Source organism: Camelina sativa, chromosome 14 (genome assembly GCF_000633955.1).
Source record: "Camelina sativa cultivar DH55 chromosome 14, Cs, whole genome shotgun sequence".
In the NCBI taxonomy this organism is placed as follows: domain Eukaryota; kingdom Viridiplantae; phylum Streptophyta; class Magnoliopsida; order Brassicales; family Brassicaceae; genus Camelina; species Camelina sativa.
The window spans coordinates 8,971,006-8,982,940 of NC_025698.1; the positions used below are offsets into that span (position 1 = coordinate 8,971,006).

The window sequence follows — 11,935 nt, forward strand, 5'->3', positions numbered from 1 at the left end:
ATATTATTTTTGTAGCCATCTTATAAAATCAAAAACAATAGCTTTTGTTGTCTTTTGTCAGAAAGGAGTGAAGCAACGTTGAGAGCAAGAAGAAGAAAAAGTAGAAAAAGACATCTGCAATTAATTTATTTAATATCTGTCGCGTATAATATCAAAAATGAATATAAAAAATATATATGGATCGATACATTCTGACCTACAAGATCATACTAAGTGAGTATTTATATTCATTTTATTTACTACAATAATTTAATAGCTAGTCATTAAAAAAAAATATCATAATTAAAGGACATTTGTGTATGGAGAAAAATATGTATACGTACGTACGTGAGTGAGGTCCGGAGATGAGGAAAACGACAGCACTGGGACGCATGTAAAACGCGCCTTCTCCTTTATATCACTCCCACTCCACGTTAGTCACGTGATCGTCATGCGCTCACGGCTCACTCACTGTGGCATTTATGACTTAGTTAATTTAATAACTAGTAGATTATAAACTTGCCGACGATTTAAAAACGCATTCAAATATCTTAATAATGCACGAACCTATAAGTTTTTTTTTTAATTGAAAAGTTACATATATGAATGAATACGCAATATATTACATAAGAATATATGATTACGCAATATGTTTTGAGTTTTGACAAACAAAAAAAAATTGTTTGGCGATAAAACATGTAGGGCATATAAGACTTAAATACTAGGGAATAGGGATTCAGAACGTCTCTGACATATCACGAGTTGAAAGAAAATTATGTTTGAGATTTCTAGTTTTTTTAAAACAACTGAATGATAATATGAAAATATATGCCATCCTCTCCGATTCATCTAAAAAAATGAATGTGATTTTTTTTTTTTTTCTCAAGGAATTCTTATCCTTTTTTATTCGTTATACTCTCGATTTCAATCTAAAATCCTTATATCACAAGCTTACAGAGTAAATTCGGATATCAAATACTTACAGGGTAATAGTATTTTTAATATTCATATATATATATATATATATTACTAAGTTTTCTTATTATTTTGTTAAAAATAATATGATGGTATGATTTATACATAAATGGCGTTTTCAAAAGTTGAATACCTTCATAATTATTAGTTTCATACTTCTTTACGTCTACAAACGTAAAAGAAACTGTGATTAACATATTAAAGAAGCTTGATCAAGGATATAAATATTAATGTATACACATCCTGATATCAATATGTATACATTTATATAGTAAATAAAGTTTTTTTTTGTTAACTCAGAGTAAATCCCCAGGCTTATGGAAGACCCGAAACTAATCTCTGGGGAAGGTGTATCCCACAGATAGACCCTCTTTCAAGATATTCAAATGAGTCGTTAAATAGACCCATATCCGTGTAAAGGTGTCCAAGAAAATATGACTTAGTTTCGTGCAATAGGAAATCAAACCTGAAACGTTGTAGCGTCCTAGTCCCACTCCTTACCACTTGACCACAAGCTCCCGAACAGTAAACAAAGTTGATACATCCTTTTCACGTCTGGATAGATATATCGATCACTGCATCTCCACAACAAAAAAACAGTTATTTTTGTCTTTCAACTTTTTTTTTACCTGTTTTGGCAAATTTGTTCACACAAATTCGGATAAACATTGATATTTATTATACAAGTAATAATCGACTTTTGAAATGAAATATCTCTATATATTTTAGGCCTATCATGTTGCTCCACATGGGACTAGCATAAGAGATCACAAGAGAGACTCACAAGTCACAACCAACAACATCAACCTTATCTTGTTTCTTTTTCATGTTTTAATTTGTTTTTGTTTTTCAATTTCAGCCACAGATTTAAAAGATTCATATACTCAGGATCATATCTCAAGACTCAAATGTTTTGGGACTTCTACAAACCCTTCATGTGACTTCCGTTTTTTTTTTCCTTTTTTTGGTCTTGTGACATATATGCATATATATATATGTTATTATGCAATTTTTTGTAAATATTTTAAAAATCATATTTCTTCGTTTAATTTTAAGTGATGTTTTAAGTTTTAACGATTTTTTGCATTTGATTTTAAGTGATGTTTTCAACTTTCAATATAAAAATAAAATATTTTTACTATTTTTATCATATCTTACATAATGTTTTTTATTAGTTAAATTCATTTTATTTATTTATATTTTATACAAAATATATTTAAAAAATAGTTATATATAATTTGTAGATTTCAATCTTAAACTAACTAAATGCGTCAAACATGTTTGCTGATAAAATAGAACCAAGAGAGACATTGGTATTAAATGCGGGGAAAAAGATGGCTAGCTACATGAAGTATACAAAAAAACATGGTCATACATACCAAGTATACTATTGTATCTTCAACTACACAAAGTATATGTATTACATGGTCACATGTATGAACTATATGACGTTATGTGGTCAACACCATAGACATACAATCCGGTACACCGATTGACTGATTCCGGCGAAGACCAACGTTGACTCCAACATTAACCAAAAAAAATGTATCAACATTTTTTTTTCTATTAAAAATCAAAATAAGAAATATTATATATAAACATTTTTGGTTTTTCATGATTAAGAAACATATTCAATTCAATATATCTTTAATGTATTCATTCTTATAATTAGTTAGTTTTATTTTTGAAGCTAAATAAATGATTAAATAAAAATCATTAATAATTATTTTCAAGATATATATATATATATATATATCTTTGATAATCAGATTATTTAAATACTACAAAATCAATAAAATCAAATTCAACTACTTTCATTAGAAAAAATAATATTAGGATATTGAATTGAATATATTTTTAATTATGAAAAACCATTAGTGATTTAATATAATTTTTTTTAAAAAACAAAAAAATTAGAATACATTGTTTTTTGTATTCTAAATTTTGTTTCTTTAAAAGCAATTATATTAAATCATTAAGGGTTATTCATAATTAAAAACATATTCAATTCAATATCCTAATATTTTTCTATATCTCTAATGTACTCATTCTTATAATTAGTTAATTTTTATTTTTAAAGCTAAACTAATAGTTAAAAAAAAATCATTGATAATTATTTTCAAGATGTAATATAAAGGAATTTGCAAAAATACTCTTATTCTATACCCTTTTGCAAACATACCCTCAAATCAAATATATTGTTTTGCTAAAATCATTTTATAACATTAAAGTATCTAAAATTATATAGTAAAAGTATCTAAAATTATATAGTAAAAGTATCTAAAATTTTATACAACATTTACCATGCAAATAGTTGAATTTGATTTTATTGATTTTCTTAGATTTTATCTACTATTATTTTTCTAATGAAAGTAGTTGAATTTGATTTTATTAATTTTGTAGTATTTAAATAATCTGATTATCAAAGATTTTTATATATATATAGATATCTTGAATTGAATATGTTTCTTAATCATGAAAAAACAAAAATGTTTATATATAATATTTATTATTTTTGAATTTTAACAGAAAAAAAAAATTGATATATTTTTTTTGGTCAACGCTGGAGTCAACATCGGTCTTCGCTGGATTCAGTCAACCGGTGTACCGGATTGTATGTTTATGGTGTTGACCACATAATATCGTATAGTTCATGCATGTGGCCATGTAATACATATATTTCGTGTAGTTGAAGATACAATAGTATACTTGTTATGTTTGACTATGTTTTTTCGTATACTTCATGTAGCTAGCTATCTTTTTTCCTAAATGCAGAGTTCATGCATGTGGTCATGTAATATATATATTTCGTGTAATTGAAGATACAATAGTATACTTGTTATGTTTGACTATGCTTTTTCTATCTTTTTTCCTAAATGCAAGCATTTTACGAGTCATGCAATAATTTGCCTTCTAACCGCGTGGTATTTATGTTCTCTTACATGATCAAAATGATTCGAACAAGAAATGAATGATGACATGAAAGTTTTGTTAACAGCAGCGAAGGTACGTACATAAATCAATAAACATAAGTGTGAAACTTCATCTCAATTATTCTGGAAAATGTGTAATCGTTTTTCAAGCACGTGACTTTTCACCGAACGAGTCATTTAAGCACATGTCATTAACAAAGTATTGTTTTTAACTCCAAAACAAACAAAAAATCGTGGATTTATTACACGTAGCGTGTAGACAACAGTGAGAACGATGATTAACGCGGGTTCAACTATAATAAAGTCAATGTGAAATCAAAGCAAAAAAATATAAATAATTCAAGTATCCTCCATCGATCTTTTAATTTAGTTTTTTACGATGACTTTGTTGTTTTACGTATGATAGTTATAGAATTTATTTTTGTCTCTAAATGATTGATTTTATATATTAAAAAACTAAAATAATTTTTATACTTTATGCTTTTTCATACGTGGCATTTATCTAATGACTTATATTTTATCTTTCTCCCAAAAAAATAATTAAAAATTAATTTACAAATAAAATTTAAACTTTTTTTTTAACATGTGTCATAATAACTAAACATCAATTTATTGAGGGAGAGAGTAAGTATTAATTAGTAAGTTAGTAAACTCTTACGCACAATTAGTGATGATGATATATTGTAGTTTTAGGACACATCTATCTTATCTACTTTAATCACTATGCAGCCATTCATCGAAAACATCCCATATTCCCTTTTTTCCTATCGATCGAATTAAATGGATAGCCATGTATATATGACATGGGAGGGAGGGGAAAACTGAAAAAAGTACATAATACAGTTGTAGCTTAAAATTTTACAAAATTACTTGAGATGATTGAGGAGTCGTTGACTTGTGTACTATCATATATGGACCACAAATAAATAAATAAAATTAGATAAAATAAAATAAGATAAAACACCTATATGAAGTGAGACGTGTATGTACGTTTTAGGAATACTGTAGCTAGTATGGTCGGAAATATCTCTCTCTTCTTCTTTCCGTATATGTTACATAGATGATCGATCGCATGCTAGTATTCCCCTAAAACGATTTGACAAGAAACTAAAACTGATCCAAAATCTGAAAATTAGTCAACTACTGTGAGAATAAGTAACATCAATGTAAATGGTTTATGTTTGTAGCTATTGTACGTAGAAGAAGAAAACAACTGCATGTTGACTAATTTACATTTACATTACTTATTCTCACCATATGCCTATTAGTGTAAATGTAAATGTAAACAGATAGTATGCATGTTGGGACATAATATATGGTGATTCTTCTAAACCATTTACACACTTATTCTCGCCATAAAAGTATCCATGTTGGGACGTAATAATTAATTTAACATGTAAGAGACATAAGTAAGGAGTATTATTATAGGAATCCAGACTTTGTAAACATAAATATGGCTCGTCCACAGTTTGATATATTACTTTCGTTCAGATTTATTTTTTTTCCGAATTATTTGATCATCGTTTTCATCCATATAGTATTTATATAAAGCTAATAAAAACAAATTACGCACCCCGAAATTAGACAGACGACAATATAAATCATAATGTTGAGCATGGGTACTCACACAAACAATACATAATCGTATTTGATTGTCTATACTATTTGTTTTGCTGGTCACAAACTAGTTACTAGCGTATTAATCCAGTTTTTTATATATTTGATGCTTTCGTCAAAGTGCTTATCTTTGTCCGGAAGAGATAGAAAAGTGATTTTGAAAACGAGGAACAACAATACCAAATACAAATGAAAAGTACAAATACAGAAGAAAATATATACATACACACACACACACATACACACACATATATATATATATATATATAATGAAATATAAGGAGAAAGCATACTATTAAATATGTATACATCCATTTCTATATATTTTTTTAGAAATTATGCTTCTTTTCTTAAACAAATCTTAAAACTCCAAAAATAATGCAAATATTATTATAAATAAAAAAATCAACCTCCAAGACTTCTTTTTTCTTCTTACTATTTGTATTTATCATCTTTTGCATAATGGGTATTTTGTTAAATATTTTATGAAGAAAAAGAGATAATGATATCCTCGTAAAAAAAAGTATATCCTAGAAAGAATGAAACAGTAAATTGAATATATTTTTATGCTCTTAAAGAAATTTCTCTAGAATTATTTGAAGGGATCAGATTGGTAAGCTTCTAATATAATTAGAGAAGAAATGAGAATGGAAAGGGGAAAATGAAAATAAGGGTATAGTTTCTCTCATCTAAAGACACATGTGGAATATTTTACATATTTTCCAGCTATATTCGTCTGATTGAAAATTAGTTTTTTTTCCCAACTTAATCAGTAATCACTCTTAACTGAAAAATATATCGCAAAACGTTGAATAATCTAACAATGATTATGAGACGTAGTCACGTAGCAAATGCGAGAGCGAGAAGTGTGAATGAGGATTGATGAAAAGGATACGAGAGCAAATAGATTTCTCAAAGACGGATTCGACCAAGAAACACCGGTCTTTTCGTAGTCAATGGACCATTCTTTTTTTTTTTTGTATAAAAAATATAATATTTTAGAGAAATAATAGTTGATAAAGAAAGACGATAAATGTGAACATCGATCGTTTGATACATGACTTGGGGCGTGACTGATGGTTTTAGAGTAAACAATTAGTTGGGGGTAAAATATAGTAATATGATTGAAATACAAAAATAAAACTGAAAATAAATAACTACTCAACAGTTTGAAGGTTAGAAATTTTCTTGTTTTAAGGCAAAAACGGAGGAATACAATAAAAAGCTTTTCTCAAAAAAAAAAACAATAAAAAGCTGTTTTTGTTGTTCTTTCTGATTAATTGCCTGATTGGATCAATTAGAATAACAATAACCATTATCGTTAACTTTATTATTGTTACTCACCCAGTATGACCATGCCTTCTAATCTAACCACGTCTGCAGTGACAGGCTGAGAGCCACCTCGCCCCACAAAAATTTAATTGGCACCTACTCTTTTGCTAAACTTTCCAATTATTTATTGGTATAATTACAGCGTACTAATACTATTCACACCTGTGTGTGTGTGTGTGACTGTGTGGGGGATAATAGTATCACACCCTACCATTTCTTACTTAAGATTTAACCAGTAACCACTTTTGTTTCTAGAATGGACTTCATTTAATATTAAATTAAGGAATTAATACGTGTGACTAAAATCTAAAATATATAAGTGCTGAAGAATTAATTATCATATACTGTACTTAGATTTAGTAAAGCTTTTATATTTTGACTTGCATTTGATTTTATAAGTTTGATTTCCATTTTTTATAAGTTGGAAATAAACTTTGTCGTTGCAAGATTTTTAAAAAGTGTTAATTAGATTGTTTATTTATTTTATTTTTCGTCGTTACACGTAAATTTTTGGCAAAATCTGGTCATTTTGGTATATATGGTATTAATCAAACATTAGTGCTTTGAGAATTAACTATTCGAAGAAAAGGGGAAAAAATGTCGTACCCTAAAAGGCTAAAATCTAACGTCGAGGAGTTAATCAGATATAAAATCCAACGGTGGACGTAGAATAAAGCTAAAAACGGCGGGGGCTATATAAATTACGCACATAGCCTATATATATTAGCCCTTAGTAGTATTCTTCTACTACGAGTAAAAAGTCTGGAGAGAGAGAAAGACTCGCTTACAAATAAATAATCTAACTTTATTTCGACATTGTCTTCTCGTGAGGTAACGAACGTACGTGGCAGTATAGGACTTGTTTATATTTCTCATAACGATACAGAATACAGATTGGTTGGCCGGAGAAAAATGGGAAGGACGACATGGTTCGACGTCGACGGGATGAAGAGAGGAGAGTGGACGGCGGAGGAAGACCAGAAGCTCGTCGCTTACATCAACGAGCATGGCATCTGTGATTGGCGCTCTCTCCCCATAAGAGCTGGTATATATAAATAATTTCATATACATATATACATATATTATAGAGAAGTACATTTCCATGTTGTGTTTTTGTAAAACTGTGCTTGCTACAACATATTTTCTACTTCTCCTTTTTTGGAACAAGGGGGGTTTCTAGAAGTCTAGATAATATACTGCCTGCCAAAATAAGTCATTGCGTGTATATATATAGGTAGCAAAATACTTAAACATTTCATACTATATTAAGAGCATGTATTAATCAAAAGAACAATATTTTTGGTCGTATGTCTTTGAATTGTTTTAAATTGTTCTTAGATTTTTGTGTACTTCTTTTCCCCCTATTTAATTTGTTGCTGAAGGTTCATTTGGATATACACCGAAATTTGAAATTTCGTAAAAATGCAGAGATTCTCTCAACATACTGAAGTGAATAGCCGAATCCATGTTCTTTGGATTCAATATCTCTGATGATATATATTTTTTTAATTATCTTTGCAGCCAAACGAAGAACGAAAACTTCTTTTATAATTTATATTTCTTTTTACTGAATGATTGATTTATATATTTTGTAAATGCTTACTTTATTCGTTCCCAAATCTACTTAATTAGAAACTTATACCAACTCTCCATATGATATAGTATAGAAATGATTGCAATCTATCAACGGTGCCGAAGAGCGACAAGTGTTACCCGAACTTTATGTGTCCATATATAGATACATACTTAGTGGGTAGCACAAAAAAAAAAATCCTTTTTAAAAAACCCAATCTCCAAAAGTTAGAATCTTTACAACTTCCTTGCTTTCAAATTATCCACTGTTGAAAAGTATAATTCGTGGTAGGTTCTTTTGTTTGCCACTACAAAATCTCACAATAAAACTTTTTTTTTGTGCTACAAAAAGTTGACAATCTAATAATTTAAAAACAGGTTTGAAGAGATGTGGAAAGAGCTGCAGATTAAGGTGGCTTAATTATCTAAGGCCTGGGATTAGAAGAGGCAAGTTTACTCCGCAAGAAGAAGAAGATATCATCAAACTTCATGCCGCTGTCGGAAACAGGTTACTTTCTTGATCAATTATATGCAGAATATTATACATTTCATATAATTACTTTGGTAAAGTCCACATATTACAACAGAGAGTTATTATCCCCTCTTTAATATTTGGGAAGTACATGACTTATTTTTGGTAGACCATATAATAGTTATATGGGTCATTAGTTGGTTATAGAATTGACATATTAATAATTTAAGTATAACATTTGATAATCTTTCGATATTTACGGGTTTACTTTGATTATTGTTAGATCCTATATCGCTTATTTATTCAATTATTCATAATTAATTATTAATTATTAATAATAGCAATAGCAATGAATCCACTTTAAGCCTAATCGGGAATAATAATAGCATTTGAAGGAATAAAAGATGATATACACAAATGAAACAAAACATTTTAACTCGAGAAATTTTCCGAGTTCGGTAACCCTAAACATAAAAACTGTGATTTTTGTTAAACTAAACAATATTTCGATCTTACCTAACAATATATACCCTGCTTCTATATACTGTTTAAGGAAATTTAACAAATTTAAAAATCTCCCGATTTAAATAGGATTAACTCTGGAGACCCCTTCGACGGCCAAAAATATTTAAAATTAAAAATACCGTTTACACATAGTCTACACAATTTTTTATAATAGATATATGAGTCCAGTCAGTACATAATTTTTTTTAGACTATATAATAGATATATGAGTCATTAATTGGTTATAAAATTAAAACATTAATCATTTTAGTTGTATTTAAGTGTATCATTTGTATAATTTACCTTTACGGGTTTGCTTGATAATCGAGATTGATAGGGTTCGCTTGATAATCGAGATTTATAGGGTTCGCTTGGTAATCAAGATTTATAGGGTTTACATAATAAACCCTTGCCATTTTAATAAATATCATATCTAAAAGTTATTATTTGTAATATGTACAATTTAAATATCATATCACAATTTAAAGTTATATGTACTTCTTTCCGCAGAAACAGATACATATCTTATTTACATATTCTATTATTATTTACCAATTAAAATGTAGTTAGTTTTATAATAAAATAAGTTATAAACTTATAATTCAGTTTAAATGTAAAATATCAAGGTTATATGATGATATTGTTTAATGCTAAAAAATATATCAAATAAAAATATTTAAATTTGTTGTATAAAATAAAATTTAACCCGTGCTATAGCAAATGTACTAATCTAGTAGTATTAATTACTTTGATAATATAATAACCTTGACATGTGCATAATCAAGATATGACAACAGAGAATTATTTGCATATGTCAGAAGATAATAAACATTAAATTGTAGGGATACTATACATCAACATCGTTAATCACATACAAATAGTTAATGTCACGTATTGCCTAGTTTGGACTTTGGATATAACATCCTTTACTTATTTACTGCAAATAGCATTAAATATGCATCAATACTCTCATTTAAATCACGATAGATTGGGGGAAAAAATTGTTATCCTCTTCATAATAAAACGATGTTTTGTACACAACATAATTTTAATAAATAATTAAATTGACATTATTACATGAAATAATATGTCACTATTACATGAAATAATTTCAAGAAACCAAATATATTAAAACAAAAAATATAACAATATATTAAATTACTCATAATATAATAACTCGCTTTTAAAAACCAAATTTACAAAATTATGTTTTATAATGACATTCAAGTCATGATGTAGAATATACATTGTTGAAATAACTTCACATACATAAACTAGTAGAACATATTAAAATTTTATTTTAAAATAAATTATACAAAATTTTGTATAAAATAAAATTTAACCAGTGTTATAGCAGGGGTACTTATTTAGAATAATTAAAAATATAAAATTTACTAAATAAATGTTTTTTTTTCAAGCTATCATATTTAGCATATGATTTTATTACATAATGTTTTTTTTTAAATAATTATATAAATTATATTTTATATACAAATTATAATATAAATAAAATAAATTTCAACTCATGCTCTAACACGGATTTTAATCTAGTTTATTACTATTATGGTAGTCAGACTCTCTAGAATGTCATAATAACTAATAACAATATAAAAATATATTGTTCTTTTCAATCATGATTAATCACTTTGACGTTTATATGCACAATACTATATATGGGGTATTTTTTTTCTTTTTTTTTCAACATATGGGGTATTTTTTAAAGATATTAGTATTATACTACAATACAATTCGATTATTTAGAGCTAAGAAAAATTGACCTTTCCACAGAGTTTGGAGATTGATTTGACTTTTATTTGGGATCGTCCGATTTTCATTTTTATTTTTATTTTCTACAAAAAGCATACTAAATCTTCTTGTTTTTATTTTCGAAAATTTAAAGGTGGGCAGCCATAGCGAGGCAGATGAAGAATCGAACAGATAATGATATAAAGAACCACTGGAACTCTTGTCTCAAGAAAAGACTTTCGAGAAAAGGAATCGACCCGATGACCCACGAGCCCATCATCAAACACCTCACCGTCAGAACCGCTAACGAAGACTCTTGTAGCACTTCCACGACAACGTCACCGTCGACGGAAAGCTCTCCTTCCTCAGGATCAGCTCGTCTCCTCAATAAGCTCGCCGCAGGTATCTCATCTAGACAACACAGTCTGGATAGGATCAAGAACATCTTGTCGAACCCAATAGTCAGAAGCAGTGATCAAGTAAACGAGAAAGAAGAAGAAAGAGAGTCAAATATGGATCAGAAGATTGACGGTGAAGAAGAAGATGATATTCAGATTTGGGACGAGCAGGAAGTTAGGCGTTTAATGGAGATTGATGTAATGGACTACGAGATGACGTCATATGACTCTGTCATGTACGAGAGTACTCACATACTTTGATCATCTCTTTTTGACTTGATATAATGGGTGTATGTATGTTCGCAACTTAGCATAAGTTAAGATAGGGTTTGTCGTTGCAACGAAGAATATTAATGTACGTGGACCACTTTGATGTCCTCCTAGAGGCGAAGTCTTTTTTTTTTTTT

At 28.3% G+C, this 11,935-nt stretch overlaps 1 protein-coding gene across 1 annotated transcript; it reads left to right on the forward strand.

Annotated features, from left to right (window-relative positions):
- On the forward strand, positions 7,614-11,899 carry LOC104740570 (transcription factor MYB34-like). The gene is made up of 3 exons (XM_019235909.1): positions 7,614-7,881; positions 8,787-8,916; positions 11,285-11,899. The coding sequence occupies exons 1-3, from the start codon at positions 7,749-7,751 to the stop codon at positions 11,787-11,789; spliced, it is 768 nt and encodes a 255-aa protein (XP_019091454.1). The 5' UTR covers positions 7,614-7,748; the 3' UTR covers positions 11,790-11,899.

Coding starts and splice junctions, on each gene's coding strand:
- LOC104740570 (XM_019235909.1), top strand. CDS start 7,749: ATGGGAAGGACGACATGGTTCGACGTCGACGGGATGAAGAGAGGAGAG. Junction 7,882..8,786: donor CTCTCTCCCCATAAGAGCTG/GTATATATAAAT, acceptor ATTTAAAAACAG/GTTTGAAGAGATGTGGAAAG. Junction 8,917..11,284: donor CATGCCGCTGTCGGAAACAG/GTTACTTTCTTG, acceptor GAAAATTTAAAG/GTGGGCAGCCATAGCGAGGC.